This window comes from Cebus imitator, unplaced genomic scaffold (genome assembly GCF_001604975.1).
Source record: "Cebus imitator isolate Cc_AM_T3 unplaced genomic scaffold, Cebus_imitator-1.0 Scaffold432, whole genome shotgun sequence".
Classification (NCBI taxonomy): Eukaryota; Metazoa; Chordata; class Mammalia; order Primates; family Cebidae; genus Cebus; species Cebus imitator.
In genome coordinates this window covers 342,673-359,974 of record NW_016107747.1, presented here as the reverse complement: position 1 = coordinate 359,974, position 17,302 = coordinate 342,673, and the positions used below count along the sequence as shown (strand labels likewise).

The 17,302-nt window shown below is 41.3% G+C and overlaps 1 protein-coding gene across 3 annotated transcripts in view; it reads right to left on the bottom strand.

Annotated features, from left to right (window-relative positions):
- Nucleotides 1–211: 211 nt before the first annotated feature.
- Nucleotides 212–17,302, bottom strand: part of LOC108290359 (collagen alpha-4(VI) chain-like) — a 106,758-nt gene continuing 89,667 nt past the window's right edge. For all 3 annotated transcript variants that reach the window (XM_017510149.2, XM_037731933.1, XM_037731932.1), the window contains 5 exons: nt 12,738–12,828; nt 9,202–9,885; nt 7,034–7,130; nt 6,003–6,232; nt 212–887 (listed from right to left, as the gene is read on the bottom strand). In XM_017510149.2, the coding sequence (XP_017365638.1) occupies nt 715–887; nt 6,003–6,232; nt 7,034–7,130; nt 9,202–9,885; nt 12,738–12,828 (1,275 nt within the window). In that variant the 3' untranslated portion in view covers nt 212–714. The remainder of the gene's footprint in view (nt 888–6,002; nt 6,233–7,033; nt 7,131–9,201; nt 9,886–12,737; nt 12,829–17,302) is intronic.

The window sequence follows — 17,302 nt, the reverse complement described above, 5'->3', positions numbered from 1 at the left end:
TGAAAAATGTTTCCTCCATGGTGAATGTCAGCCTTTCATTTCACTTTTCATTAACAATGTCAGCCTTAATTGTGTTGAAGGACAGAGATCACAATAATGGATGTCAAAGGATTGGCCTCTTGAAAAAATCACTGCTGTCTCTTCATCAACCACTATGTCACAAAGTATAGCACAGACTGCAGTGAGCAAGAATCACACAGAGTCTCGTGCCTGATGATTGAATGCCTTTATTTGTCTATAATAAGTAGTAAGGATGAAGTTCATTCACATTAGATGTCCCTTTTTACATGCCCTCTCTTTGACTAATATTTCCCTCTTCTCTGGTGGTAAAAAACAAACCAAGTTTCCATTCATTTCTGAATTAGGTTTTTCTCACTGCTTATACTGAATGTTCTTTTACTACATAGCACCCCAAAATTTTAAAATAATATTATAGGTCAAGTTCAAGTTTCTTTTTCATTCCGTTCTAATTCATTTAAATATCTTTCAGTTACTTTTTTAACTATTAGAATTCAGTCCTCAAGTCACAAATCATCTGGCCCAAGTCGATGCTGGCAGGAAAACATTCAGGGGTTGAGAAATCTGATGTCCAAGGTCCTGCAGTGGGCTCTGCGTCGCTTCTGAGCGGTGCAGTCCTGCCTCAGCCAGGGCAATCCCTATTTCATCAGCATTAAAAGCCCTGCCTTTACCAGTAACAGGGCCCTGCCTGTACCATTACTGTGTTGGGACACACTGAGCCTCACATTCTTCTTTGGTTTCAAACCGGTTGGCATTGCCCCCACAGCTTCCATACCAGAACTGCTGGCAAACCCGCTCCTCCTTGTTGTAATACCACTTCAGGGTGTAATCCTGGCACTCACCTTGCACTGGATCCATGGAACAAGGATCTGCAACAAAATGAATAGAGAGAGAGCTGAATTTCCTGCATGACAGTGACAGAAAAAGAGCAAGGGTTTGGAGTCACAGACCTGGGAATGAATCTCAGCCTCACCACCATCTATTCTGTGACCTTGAGCAAGTAATTTAACCCCTGAGAGCCTCAATTTCCTCAATTATAAAAGCAATATTTTTAAAAACTCAGTAGAGTAAGAAATTGATCATGGAAATTGTCCCATACCTTGAGTAGGCATGTTTGAATTTGCTCACTGCGTGACCCCTACTCTGGAGGGTAGAAGATAACAAGCAGCACAGGCCCAGGAGAAGTAAGAAATACTTCTTCAAAACTTGTTGTCGTCAACAGAAAAACACTCCAATGTTGAGCTCTTTGTTGTACCGTCTAGAGCCAACAAATAGACTCAGGGCTTAGTTATCAGCTGGCCCCATCCTCTGCCATTACAACTGATTCTGAACTGACAAACCAAGAACTCATTCGAACATATCAATCACTTTTCCTAGGGACACTGTGTCATCTGTAGAACATCCACCCTTGCTTTGGGTCTGGGAGACAATCAAACAGGGACTGATCTTCCTAAATTAGACTTCTAGAGCAGCACTGTCTATAACAATGAAAATATTTGAAATAATGGAAGATCTGTGCTGTCCAATACCATAGCTGCCACTCCCATGTGGCTGTTGAGCATTTGAAATGTGGCTAATGCAATCAAGGAGCTGAAATTTTAATGTTAATTTTGAATTGTTTACATTTAAATGTGAATAGCCAATGTGGGTAGCAGTTACTATATTGGTCAGTACAGGTATAGGTGAGTGAGTCCTTCATGCTTTATGCTAATTATCTCTAAGTTATCCTTGTAGTTTAACACTCAGAATACCACTAGTCTTCATTTTTCTTTTACCAGTATGTTATGGCATTGAAGGCCAACAAATTTTTACCCAAGCAATTATTACTGGCCCCCAGTCTTACACTTGGCTTTATTTTTTTACCATAAATATTAACCTTTGCCTTCTTGGAAGAACTATGCTGTGGCAGTAACAGTTTGACTCACAATAGTCCATGGAATCCAGGAATAAGGAATGGTAAAGGTGGAGAAAAAGAATAGAGCTAGCAGGTATAAAGAGCAGCTAGAGTGAAATTATAATTTTGCTTCCACTTATTCTGTTTCCTGGCATATATGTCTTATAATAAAGCCCTTCTTGGAGGAGAAAACCAAAAAGATTTGTCTGTGCTCTGGATGTAACAGTGAAATTGAAAATATACCAAGATCAGCCTGGCACTGTGAAGAGAAATAACTCATTTAATTCTTTGCAGGTAGGTGCAATGAAACGTAGCAGGTGCTATGGCAGAATCTGGCTTAAGATTCAGGAACACAAAGGAGGCTGTGAAAATCTAAAACTACTGTGGGCATAGAACAAACTCTAAGGAGAGGTGAAACTTGAGCTGAGTAGTAAAAGAAGAGTAGATACAGACCAAGTGGACACTTTGGAGGAAGTATAGGCAGGCGAGGGTAAACAGTGGTATGGAGATTTGGAATAAATCACAGGGCATAAGGGGCACAAAAGGCATACGCAGGGAAGTGTCAGGCAGTAAAGCCCCAGGGAACCAAGGCAGGCCTCTAATTGTAAAGGCCTGTGTGCCTTCCACAGGCACCTGAACATTATCTTAGAAACAATGGGGAACCATAGAAGAGAAGTGACACAACCATAGTTGTGTTTTAGAAACGTCCGTCAGCTGTTTAGAATGGAATTGGAAGGAGGACAGACTGGAAGAAAAGAAACGAGTTAGAGAGCAGCAGGTGAGGGAAACGAGGACAACTAGAATAATATTGGGCAATCAGGCACTTTCTGAAAGAAGACATCTAAGCAGCCAACAAATGCAAAAAAATACTCAACATCGTTAATCATCAGAGAAATGCAAATTAAAACCACAAGATAGCATTTAGAGTAGTCAGAATGACTATTATTAAAAAGTCAAAAAACAACAGATGTTGGTGAGAATGTGGAGAAATGGAACACTCCTGGTGGGAATGTAAATTAGTACAATTGCTACGGAAAACAGTTTGGAGAATTCTCAGAGAACAAAAAATAGAACTACTCTTCAATCCAGCATCCCCACTGCTGAGTATCTGCCCAAAGGAAAAGAAATTATTGTATGAAAAAGACACCTACATCCATATGGGCGTAGGAGTACTATTCACAACGGCAAAGTCATGGAATCAACCTAAATGCTCACCAACGAATTATTGGCTTAAAAATGTGGTATATATATCATGGAATACTGCTCAATCATAAAAAAGAATGAAATCACGTCTTCTTCAGCAACATGGATGGAACTGGAGGACACTATCCCAAGTGAAATGATACAGAAATAAAATGTCAACAACTGCATGTTCTCACTTATATGTAGGAGATAAACGATTGGTATATGTGGACATACGGAGTGGAATAATAGACATTGCAGACTCCAAACGGTGGGAGGGTGGGGGCAGGGTGTATAGGGTGAGATACTATCTTCTGGGTACAATGGACACTGTTTGGGTAATGGGTACTCTAAAAGCCCAGACTTCACCAATATGCAATACGTCCACATAACACAACTGTCCTTGCACTCCTAAATCTAGTTAGTTTCTAAAAAATAATATTGAGTTTTGACTTTCTGTTCCTGGGCCAGTGGTGGTTCCCACCAATAAGCATAGTTGACAAAGGAGGAGGAGATTTGAATGGGAGAGACGATGAGCTGGATTTGTCGAACTAAGTTGGTTTGACTGCAGGCAAGTCCCGTGGAGCCATCTGGAGGGTAGTTGAATACACTGGGCTACAGCACAGGAGAGAGTTAAAGTGGAAGATAAGGATTTGAAGAGTCACCAGCACAGAAGGGATAGTCGATGTTGTAGGGGAAAAAAAGAAAAAAGCATGCCTAAGGAGCATGGTGTGTGTAGAGTGTTTGCAGTACTGAAGAAAGAACCGTGTGGCAGATTCATCATGACTTTAATAAAGCCTAGGCTTCAGAGCACATCATTTGCATAAGCCTCTTCTGAAGGAATACTCACATTTCACTTAATTTTAATAATTTTATAATCTTCTACTTAAACAGGGCCCCCACATTGTATAAATAAATTTCAGAAAACCTGAATCGCCCTGTGAAGGTGGATCTGGGAAGAGGGGCCCACAAAGACGGACTAGTCAGAACAGAGCAAGAGGAGAACGTTGTCTCCGAAGCTGTGAGAGGAGAGGGTTTGAAGAGGAAGGTAGTGGCCAGCAGTGGCCAAATCACAAGGAGCGCAAGTCAGCAAGATCTGGAAGAGCCTTTGGTCTTTCCTGACAGTTCAGAATAAGAGAAGGGCCGATTCTTTTCTCCAACTGGAGGGCTGGTAGAGAGGCTTGCAGAAATTTAGGAAGTTGCAGGAGGTTGTGCTTGGTCGCCTTTGTTTCTTTTGAAAAGAATTAAAAACGAGAGGGGCATATCTGCTGGAGGAAGAGGAATGGAGGAAGGACCTTGAACAGGTTGCGGGGGTTCTGAATGGCCTTGGAATGAAAACAGAATGGAAACTGGCCAGAGCCACGAAACAGAGCAGCTGAGAAGCATCAGATACCTCCTTCACGCCTCAGTTTTTGTCTGTGAATGGGATTGGATTAGTTGACCAGGAAGCTCTCCCCTATCCTTTCCATCCTGAATTTATAAGAAAGAATGCCATAAAGCAGTGGTTCTCACTCTTGGTTGTTCAGTGGAATCACTGGGTAAGTCCCGCACCCAGAGATTCTGATTGATTTCAGCTGAGGTGAATCACTAACGATCCCCAGGTGACTCTAATGTACAATCAAGACTGAAAATCACTGCCTTAGTAAGATTACCTGAGGATATTCTATACTGAAAACATAAGAACCAACAAGGTAAGTTCTTCTGTGTTTAATATTTCAGCCTAAGGAGGTGGCTATTCCTGTGTCTGTCTGATTTTATTTATTTTGGACATGTGTTTGCTCTGAAGTCTAAAAGGTACCATGTATCATCAGCATCTTAACAACTAACTTGTGTGGATGTATACTACGTGGCAAACACATGAATTATCAAGTTTTCATCTCAAACCTATGAGGTAGGGATTCATATAATCCCCACTTTACAGAACAGAAAACTGAATCACAGAGAGAGTAAATAACTACCATGGCCACCTAGCTAGTAGCCCCAGATGGAGAATCATCTAGGCACAGTCAAAACCTTATGTACATTATCTCTCCTTTAATGTAACCAGGACTAACACATGGCTCACTAGAAACTATTTCAGCTATCTTGAATCACTTTCCAAAACTTCACAGAGAAGTTTTCCGGTCTCTCTTTCTCATGTGTTTAATGTTCCACTTAATTTGTTGATCACATATAAAAAGTAACTTGGAGGCTGGGTACAGTGGCTCATGCCTGTAATCCCAGCACTTTGGGAGGTGGAGGTGCGAGGATCACCTGAGGTGAGGAGATCGAGACCAGCCTGGCCAACATGGCAAAACCCTGTCTCTACTAAAAATACAAAAATGAGCTGGGCATGGTGGCGGATGCCTGTAATCCCAGCTACTCCGGAGGCTGAGGCAGGAGAATTGCTTGAACCTGGGAGGCAGAGGTTGCAGTGAGCCAAGATCATGCCACTGCACTCCAGCCTGGGTGACAGAGCAAGACTCCATCTAAAAAAAAAAAAAAAAAGTAACTTGGCATTTAAATTACTGTATGCTATAATACAGAATTGACTCTATAGCTGTTTAGGTGTGTCCAAAATGTAGAGCCTGTCTCCAAGTAGGTACATTTCAAGGTCAGGAGTATCTCCACCACTTATGCAGTAGCTCATTGCCTCTCTGCAAAGGTAGTGCAGACACTTCATAGAGTGTGCCTTCATAACAAGCCCTGAAATCACTTCCGTCCAGCTCCAGTTTGACAGCCAGGTGAGAGTTAGCCTTGGTCTGCCTTCTTAAACAAATTTCTTTAGCTGAACCTGTGGAATTGTAAGCAAGGTGAATAAAAAAACAAAATTTGCATGCTAACACAGTGCACAGGATTTAAAAAAAAAAAAGTTAAAAATGAAAAAAGTGAATCCAACTTAAGGACCAAGAAGTAGTTTGGTTTTTACCATAGGTAATGCCTGCATTGCTTTCTTTTCTAGCTTCTGTTTGTTTTGCTGGTGTTTCTTGTTTATTGCCTCCAATGTCATGTTTGTTGTTTTCATAGTTTTCAAGTGCTTCTTGCTGAGTTACAGATGTTATCATGTCTTTTCTCGTCTCTTCTAGAAAAATGTCTGTTGCTTCAAGTGCTTCCAAATCATCAGCCAAGCCGGACATGCCAAATGGGTGCCTGGGCAACCTATATAGAAACAACTCGTGTCAAACTGCATGAACAAATCTCAAGAACTGAGAGGCTCAACTCCCAATTGATATTGCCATGATTTGTAAGTTTTATGTTTGAGCATTTCCTAATGACTGTGTTATTGCATTAACTATTTTCTTAGCTTTGCAGACATGTTTGAACATTCAGAATGATATGTTTGGCATTATCAGTTTTACCCCTGGGATGGAATTCAGTCTTGGGGTGATATGGTAGAATTGAAATTTTTTACTTTTTGCCTTTAAACACTCATGTATTCTTTGAACTTTTTATATTGATTTTGTGTTACTCTGAGCAATAAAATATAAGAAGAGGGAAAATAAGAGCCGGGCATGGTAGCTCATGCCTGTAATCCCAGCACTTTGGGAGACCGAGGCAGGCAGATCACTTGAGCCTAGGAATTTGAGACTAGCCTTGGCAACATGGTGAAACTCTATACCTACAAAAAGTACTAAACCAGCAGGATGTGGTAGTGTGCGCCTGTAGTCCCAGCTACTTGAGAGGCTAAGGCAGGAGGATTGCGTAAGCATGGGAGGTCAGGGCTGCAGTGAGCCAAGGTTATGCCACTGCATTCTAGCTCAGGCAATAAAACAAAACCCTGTCTGAAGAAAAGAAAAGAAAGGCAATCCATACCAGAATTGTCAAACCCAGGAGCATCCCGGGCCCAGTGGTTTAGGTTAAGTTGAGGATTAGCATTGCCTGTGACCTTTCTTTGGGGAGAAAGTCTCTCCTCCCTTGGGGCAGGGGTATGGACCAATCTCAACCCTGTCCTCAACCCACCTGTTGGCAGGTGTAACTAATTGCAGCAGAGTGTCCCCACGGTGTAGACCCCCACATTCTTCAGTGAGCTCTGGGGGTGGGTACTGGTTCGTTCCACCTAAAAGTAAAATAAAAAATCAAATTAAATATCAAATAATATAAAATTCTAAAATAAAATAAACATAAAATAAAACAAAATATTCATAAAGACATCAAGTTCAAAACAAAATCAAAGAAAGCATAAAATAAAGTAAAATGTAAAATCAAACAAATGAAACAAAACAAAATAAAAACATGACAATATAAAAATAAAAGCAAATAAAACATTAACTTTTTTAATCCAGGAAGGCATAAAATCAAAGACAAAATATTTTCACATAAAGCATAAATATAAAGATAAAGGCAAATAAAATAAAATAAAACCATAAAATGTATCCTATTATATAAATAATACAAAGTAAAATCCAACCTAAAAGAATAACAAAATACAACCTAACGTAATACACATAAAAAATCAAGTAAAATTAAATTAAAACAGATTATAAAAGTGATTCCTTCAGGCTGCTTCTCCTTCAAAGAATCTCTAAGCCATCAGCCATCTGTTACCTTTCCCTACATATATAAGAAATCTAAGGTTCAGGGCCAGGCATGGTGGCTCACGCCTGTAATCCCAGCACCATGGAAGGCAGATGTGGGTGGATCACGAGGTCAGGAGCTCAAGACCAGCCTAGCCAAGATGGTGAAACCCCATCTCTACTAAAAATATAAAAATTAGCCAGGCATGATGGTGGGTGCCTGTAATCCCAGCTACTCGGGAGGCTGAGGCAGAGAATTGCTTGAACCCAGGAGGCGGAGGTTGCAGTGAGCCAAGATCGTGCCACTGCACTCTCCAACCTGAGCAACAGAGTGAGATTCTAACTCAAAAAAAAAAAAAAAAAATCTACTGTTCAGATATATTCATTGACTTCTCTAGGATCACACAGTTCACTAGTGGCAGAGATAGGACTGGAACAAATTCATTGATCTTTGTACCTCTCAAAGTGGAGAGGTACAAATACTGTGTTAGTACTTCTGAGATGTCCATCACACTCTCTTTATTCTTTTAGTGATGAAGGCGCAGGTGTCCTTCAAGGCTCCCAATGAGCTATCACAACTGCCTGTAAACTGAGAAACTAATGTCTCCCAGCAAGGACAAGGAGGCTTCACATGTTACAGCAAAGCACCCTGTACATAAGTTGAATTATGCACTGGAGGATGAAACCCAAGACAAACTGCTAACAATGTGACCAGGCTCATACCCTCACCATCCCATTTCTAGATCTACAGTATCATGCTAGGGATACAGATTTGGCTACCCATGAATTTAATTCATCTAGTTCTAAGAGAAAAACCAATAACAATTCCACTAGTTCTGATTGGAGGTGAGGATGCTCAAGCAGGGGATGGGGAACAATTCTGGCTAGGACGCACTGGCACAGCCCTCGCCCCTTAATCTTCACTGTTGGCTTCCTCCACCCAACCTGAGATGGAAGACCCAAGACTTTTGTCCTGTCCTCCTGACTTCCTAGTGGGTCCCTGAAAACCTGTGACTCCACACTGCCATGTCAACCTCTATTTGAAAATAAACATCATATGAGCTAGGATCATCAGTATCACTCTCAAGGCTGTAAGAAATGCAGACTCTTGTCGCTAACACAAACCTACTGAATCACAATCTACATTTTAACAAGATCCCCAGGAGATTCATGTGCATGTAAAAATTTAAGAAGCACTGTCAAATACTGTTGGAAACTGCAGTAATAAATAGTAATAACAATAACTATGCCTTATATGTGTACAATATTGGTGCTTTCAAAGCCCCTCCATGAACATATGGCTTCACGATTACAGAAAAGACTGCACCTTGACAAATGAGAAAATTGAAAAGTTATGTGTTAGTCTGAGGCTCCCAGTCATCAAATGAGAGGTTCAGGACAAGAAACCATCACTAGGCTTGACACAATGATAGGGTGACAATAGTGCAGGGTTTTCAGGAAATGGGGTGCTCCCTGGTGCTCCCCAGAGATGCTGGGCTACAAACATTTAGGCAATAGTGAATGTGCAACAGGCACCTGCCTGCCCAAATGCCAGGGTCTGTAAATTCCTCTCCCCACTCCACCCGAGGTGCCCCAGTACCAGGGACTGCTCACTTTTTAGGAGGCTCAGGAAGGCCCGAGTGAATCTCCGAGCGTAGGTGACCTCTGGCTCTGAGACTCCTTGTAGGCGCAGTAGATGCTGCTCGGAGGGGGCACTGACCACGGAGGCCAGCTCGGCTAGCTCATCGGTCCCCACACCTGGACCCAAGGCCAGCACAAAGAGGGTGATGCCCTTGCATTTGGCCTCCAGGGACAGAGTCCATAGCTTCTCCCTGTCCCAGCTACTTGTCTCGCTGGCCACGATGGCAAAGAGGACTCGTGCCCTCCGCGGCAGAGGGGCTGCCAGGAGCACATTCTGCAGCGTCCACTCCAGGGCGTGGCCTAGGGTGGGAGTTCCCCGTAAGGGGCGACCTGCAGCCTCAAGGACATGTCTCTGCATCTGCATCCGGTGGCCATAGGTGGTCAAGTGGAAGTGCTGCAGCACAGGGAGGTGACCCACACCCGGCCAGAAGTTGGGTGTCGTGTGTGTCACCAGGGCCACGCGTGCCCCATGGTGGGACGTGCCTGGCTGCTCAGCCACCTCCAGGTCTTCTAGCGCAGCGTCCACTAGACTCAAAGACCAGCGGTACACGTCGGCATCCACACCATAGGAGCTGTCCACCACAAACACCAAGTCCACGTCCACCTCCTGGGGCCCCGGCATGCCAGCCGGGCATTCCAGGTCAGGTCTGCATTTGTCTAGGAAGGAAGTGCAGGGAGAAACCAGAGTTAAACCATGCATCCCTTTCTTTTCCATGCAAAACACAGTTCCCCACAATAAGGACAGCTGTCACTAAGCACTTGAGGCATTGTGGTGAGGTGGCAAGCCAAGGCGCATTGTAAATGAGCTCATTTCTCAAAAGAAGAATTGAGATTGATTGCACACTTAATGTTTTCAGCCGCTAGGCCGTATATGGCTTCCCAGTCTCTGTGTTCATAGACATCACCTCTATTTCCTCCTCAAAAAAAAATTACATTCTAATAATAGATTATAATCTAACAACAGATAAATCAACAGTAGTAGGAAACCATGTAAACAAAATTGATTGCCAGAGCTGGGAGTGACCTTAACAACCATATGAAAGTGCCTTTTTTAAGATTGAAAAAAAAAAGATCAAACACTGCCAATTTTAAATGAAAAGCTATAGTCTTAGAGTTCTCAAGCTGGTTCAGCATCAAATGGCATGTAGAATTTTTTTTCTTTTTTTACTGTAGATTTCCAGGTTCCAGTCATATCAAGATTCTGGTTTGATAGTGTTGGTATGACCTTAGAATCTACCATTGAAATGTATGCAGCTATTCTGATGAACAGTGGTGTTAGGGACCCACTGCTGGGGCAAACTGGTAGGAGCAGGTGTTTTTAACCTGGGAACCACAGTCCCCCAAGGGGTCTGTGAATGAGGATTGGAAAAAAATTACATCTTTATTTTCACTACCTCTGTTGAAATGAAATTCAACATTTCTTTTTACTGTGCATAAAGACAACAAACCACTATAATACTAGTGATTCCAACACCAGTAGAAATGACTGATTTCTTTATCAGTGGTTACAAACAGCTCCATGTTATTTGCACTCACTAATACTTTGAAATAATAGTTATTAGACCTGCTAGATCTTATCATTTAAAATGCTAATAAAGAAACCCATGACGAGTGGGTTAAAAATGTGGTATTTATATATATAAATACATATATGTTGTGTATATATATATATTATATATACACATACACATTATATATATACACATATACATTATATATACATATACATTATATATATATATATATACACACACACACACACACACATACACACACACACACATATGTGGAATACTATTCAATCTTTTTAAAAAGCAGAAAATTCCATGATTTGTGATGTGGATGAACCTAGAGGACATTATGCTAAGTGAAATAAGCCAGGTACAGAAAGACAAATATTGCATGATCTCACTTGTATGTGGAATATAAAAAAATCATAGAAATAGACAGTAGGCAGCGAGCAGGGAGGTGAATGGGGAAAGGAGATACATTAGTCAAAGGGTACCAAGTCTCAGTTAGACAGAAGGATAGGTTCTGGTGGTCTGTTGCACCACACAGTGTTAGAGTTAATAATAATGTATTGTATATTTCAAAATGGCTTTTAAAAGTGGATTTTAAACATATTTACCATACACAAATGATAAGCATTTGAAGCAATTATTATGTTAATTGGCCTGATTTTATCATTTGACAATGTATACACACATTGAAACATCACTGTGCCCCATAAATTTATATAATTATTCTTTGTCAATTTAAAATAAAATAAAACTTTAAAAATATATATAACTATATGAAATTTTTTAAGTATTTTGATAATTTGAATGTAATCATTTTCCTTTGTAATTCTCTGGTTTTTATTTTATGCATTGAAAAACATTATTCTTAGGAAAGCATAAGTTTAACCAGGAGGGATCTATGATACCAAGAAAAGTTAAAAAGTCCTAATTGAGTCATTAGCAAAGCACAGGGGTAGTAGTCAAGAGTTCAGCAACCAGGCTGCCTGGTTCGATCTGGGTCTATTTCTTACTCAGCATGTAACCTTGGGTAAATTACTTAATCTCCCCAGAATCTCAGTTTCCTCATTTGTCACATAGAAATAATGATGATGATAATAATAGTACTTACCTCTTGAGGTCGTTTATGAGGTTTAAAAGAAAAAATGAGTTTATATATATGTAAGTGTTCAAAACAATGCCTGTTGCATAGTAAGACCTCAATAAACACTAGGTTTCTACAGGACAGGGAACTGAGGCCCAAAGAGGCAATATGTCAGATGAGACGGATGTGAAAGGAGTTCATCACCTGTGACATACTCACAAATGGTAGTTGCTACACTTGGCTTGACCAAGCTGTCATAGCCAAGCCTCTTGTGGTAGTACTAGGCTTAGAGTGGATCAAGGAGAGAAAACAATGACATCCCCTCAAGTTTGCCCACTTTGGTACTGGGTAAAATGGGTGTGGACAGGAACTCTTCACATGTCGGCATGCATGTGTTTCAGCAGAAATTTCTCTTCAGTGCAGGCTGGGGTGGGATATAGCAATGGGGGTTGGGAACCAAGACAAACTGGATGACTGGCCAGTATCCCACTGCTGGTCAATGGTGGTTCCAGGCCTAGAACTCATCACTCTTAATTCTTAGTTCAGTGGTCTGCCCATCACACTAAGGTACACTAAGACAGGAACCACAAGCCCAGCCAACCCCAGCAACTAGCAGGACAGATAAATGAGCAGAACATGCCAGGAGTAAGATGGGAAGGGGTGAGGACTGTGAGTCACTAGAGACACTCACCCCATTAGAGGGGTCAGGCCAACTCAGCTCTGCTGACTGTGCTTCATGGGAATGCCGTGTCTGTGACTCTCAAGACAGGTCTGACTTCCTAAGAAAAACTAGAAATCTGCCTTAACAGGAAATTCCATAGACTTTAAAAGTAAATACACAACTGCCAACAGAGCTAGCCTGTGGCCACCAGTGAATTCGTCCTGTTCTAAAGGCTGTCCTGGCTTACCGTAGCAGAGAACACAGCGGGCCACATGTTCCACATCCTGCTGGTGCTCTGTCTTCCAGACGAACAAGTAAAATCTGTTGGTTCCATCCATCTAATCCAAACACACACACACATTCAAGTTGATAATTAGCTGGAGTAATTTCATGCCTTCTTTTCCATGTGTTTTCCCATTCAGATGAGAAAAACATGAATATAATTTTTAAAGAATATATAATTATATAAATATATGTACAAATAACTCAGCATTGTATGTTCCAGTTATTTATAGCTATTTAGTTTCCTAGCTCTAACCTGAAGGTTGCACTGTCACTGGTGTGGGCATGTGTATCGTGGGTCTTCAGGCTCCCAATATGTGTAAAACTCAGGCAACATCATTCATCGGAATGGGAGTAAGGAGACAAGGTTAAATCATTTGTATATAACTTCATAATCTTTATTGTTATTAATAACTTCATAAATCTTTGTTAATTGTTCACAGGATGCAGTGTGGTGGGAGCTATTGACCTGAATGGCAGACTCTTAAAGGTGCAGTCATAAATGTCAAATACCACTAGGATGGAAACAGCAGACACCACGTGGGAGGCCCTGCTAGAGTATTCCTGGTGGTCAGAGATAGACATATCACAGCCAGGATGTAAGAGTGAAGAGGGATCAGGGAAGGCTTTATAGAGATGGTAAATCAGTTTATCTCCTTTACTTAGCCTTTTCAATTATGATTGATTTAACAACTAATAACAAGGCTTAAAAGCAAAATATTAACAATAAATCCAACAAGGTCCATGGGTCAACTGGTTAGATGATCAGTAAAACCCTTCCCTCTTCTTCCTAGGGCAGAGCTGGGCTACATTTCCCAGCCCCTCTTGCAGTTAGGTGGTGCCTACTGACTGGTGTCTAGCCAATGGGATGCAGGTGGAAGTAATGTATGTCATTTCCAGTGCATGCACTATATTCCATTACTCCCTTTCCCCTCAGCCACCAGTCAGGTGTAGAGGGCCCAGAAAAAGGTTTTGAGGCCTTAGGGTATAAGGGGGCCACTGACAGAAGCACAGGTCCTGAAACAGCGACATGCAGCAAAACATGCCTTCTCCCACAGAAACATACGCAAGGGCCCACATCCACTTATGACAGGTGGCAGAAATAACCGTTTATTATGTGAAGACACTGCTACTTGGAAAAAATGGTTTCACAGTTGACCTGCTCTGACTTATATGGACAATTTGCAGAATGTCCAACTCATGATGAAACTAGAAGTGCTTTCAGATTGCTTCTCTCAAGATTTGAGGTATGGTTTACAAAGAGGTGGATGTCTAAGCTTAGTCATGTCCACCTTTGTATCTACTCTCTGCCAAAGCATGCAAAAAAGGGCCCCGCTGAGGGTTAGCTTCTCCTCCTTCATCTGTGTGCCCAGGAACAAGCAGGCTCTGCGCCCTCCTCCAGGTAGCGAGATGGTGAGGAAATGAAGATGTTAGGCTAGCCCTCAGGAAGATAGACAGTCAAGGGTTAATTTGCAAAAGAATTTTCTTAACATTACAGAGCTTTTCACTCTTTCTGTTTGGGACCATAATGTATCCCAAACATTGTCTTTCAGAGTCAGCTTACTTGAAGAAAAAGTCCTAGTGGGAAAAGAAATATGAAGAGTTGAATATTTACATTAACGTAACACAAAAAACCATGGGAACAGTCCTAAGTCTCCTAAGAATAAAGGCAAAAAGCATCTTCTCTTGTTCCTCATATGGTAAAAGCAACCTTAAATTATGCTTTTTCCTAACTTAGAAATCCAAATCAATCAATACTGATTAAACAGTTACTACATGAAAGCATGAACAAGCCATTTGGAGATACAAAGATAACGTGGCCACATCTTCAAGGAGATTAAAATCTGAGTGGAAAGAATTTTGAAACAAGAAAGAGCACCAATAATATATTTTAGGAGCACAGGAAAAGGAGCTTCATTTCAAAGGAGAGGAACAGAGGAAACTTGATGACAATTATGGCATCTGGCACTTTTAAGAGAACGAGTCCCATACTTAACTGGCAAAGAGGCAGGGAAATGCATTCTAGTGTGAAGGAGCAGCAGGCACAAAGGCCCAGAAGCGGACTGTGCTTATCTCTGGAATTCTGCTCAATGCTCCCACTCCCACAGGTCAGCGTACACCCACCTCTAATATGCAGCCGTATGGCGCACATCTGTGGAACTCCTTGCCACATGGAGAAAGCTGGCATGAAAAGTGAGTGCAGTGCTGCCAACATGTTCATCAGATCTGAGTACTGACCAAGCCAAATGGATCTAATTAATCACCAAGGATTGAGAAAACAGTGTAGGCAGGAATATGACACATTGCTAGCCATACTGGAAATCACACAAGGCAATCTGGAAGGCTTCTGAACCCAGAATCCATGGCAATGTGTCAGGAGATATGAAGAGGCTGGGATAACCCCGGGTGCATCAATTTTACTTCAACAGTTGTAGGGAAATGCTAATTTTGTGTACATTATTTTTTAAGCACAGGAAACATGGGTGAAGTATATTATAAAATGCAAAATTTCAGTGACTTTTTTAAGTAGTATGAAAGACTTCAAACAACTTTGAACATTCCCCCAAGTATGTGCAAATTCATACTCCTTTGTCTTAGAGATGGTTCACAGGGAAAGTTCTGTGCAGCACTAACAGATTAGAGGTCAGCAACCTGGGTCCTAGTCCCTCATCTGCCATAATTGGCTATGTGGTCTTGGATAAACCTCTGGCCTCAGTTTCCTGAGCAACAAAGTTTTAGGGAAAGAGTCAATGTCCCTGAGTTTTCTTCCTTTTCCAACACAGCCTGGTCTTAGGTTACAACCTTCTCTATTTGCTTCTTGATCAGAACAATGTGCCAACTTTTCTACTTTGAACAGCTCAGGGCACATAACTCTTCTGTTATTCCTTTAATATTTGCTGGAAAACTACCAAATTCAACTGAATTTGGACAGTTATCTTTTTAAAAACTTTTCTAACAAAAAATAACTTTATGATCATGCTTAAAATTTGCACTGTTCAAGGCCCTGGTGGCAACGCCACACATCTACAACCATCTGATCTTTGACAAACCTGACAAAAACAAGCAATGGGGAAAGGATTCCCTGTTTAATAAATGGCATTGGGAAAACTGGCTAGCCATGTGCAGAAAGCAGAAACTGGACCCCTTCCTGACACCTTACACTAAAATTAACTTCAGATGGATTAAAGACTTAAACATAATATCTAACACCATAAAAACCCTAGAAGAAAACCTAGGCAAAACCATTCAGGACATAGGCATAGGCAAGGACTCCATGACTAAAACACCAGAAGCATTGGTAACAAAAGCCAAAACAGACAAATGGGACCTAATTAAACTCCAGAGCTTCTGCACAGCAAAAGAAACAATCATTAGAGTGACCTGGCAACCAATAGAATGGGAAAAAATGTTTGCAATCTACCCATCTGACAAAGGGCTAATATCCAGAATCTACAAAGAACTAAAACAGATTTACCAGAAAAAAACAAACAAACCCATCCAAAAGTGGGTGAAGGATATGAGCAGACACTTTTCAAAAGAAGACATATATGATGCCAACAAACGTATGAAAAAATGTTCATCATCACTATTAGAGAAATGCAAATCAAAACCACATCGAGATACCATCTCGCGCCAGTTAGAATGGCGATCATTAAAAAATCTGGAGACAACAGATGCTGGAGAGGATGTGGATAAACAGGAAGACTTTTACACTGATGGTGGGAGTGTAAACTAGTTCAACCATTGTGGAAGACAGTGTGGCAATTCCTCAAGGACCTAGAAACAGAAATTCCACTTGACCCAGCAATCCCATTACTGGATATATACCCAAAGGATTACAAATCATTCTATTATAAAGACACATGCACATGGATGTTCAAAGTGGCACTGTTTACAATAGCAAAGACCTGGAACCAACCCAAATGCCCATTGATGATAGACTGGACAAGGAAAATGTGGCACATATACACCATGGAATACTATGCAGCCATAAAAAATGATGAGTTTGTGTCCTTTGTAGGGACATGGATGAATCTGGAAACCATCATTCGCAGCAAACTGACACAAGAACAGAAAATCAAACACCGCATGTTCTCACGCATACGTGGGTGATGAACAAGGAGAACACATGGACACAGGGAGGGGAGCATCACACACTGGGGTCTGGTTGGGGGGCCAAGGGAGGGACAGTGGGGGTTGGGGAGGTCGGGAAGGGATAACATGGGGAGAAATACCAGATGCAGGTGACGGGGGATGGAGGCAGCAAACCACATTGCCATGTGTGTACCTTTGCAACAATCCTGCATAATCTGCACATGTACCCCAGAACTTAAAGTACAATAAAAAAAAGAAAGAAAGTTGTACTGTTCTTGCAAAAAAAAAAAATTGTGAGAACAAAAACAGGTAAGCTATGATTTAATACAGATTCATCTGTACCTAGTTGTTATTAATAAACATTTAATTACTTCAACTTTGGACTTGCCAGCACAGTCCTTGTCACTGATAAAATAGACAAGATATTTCCTGAGA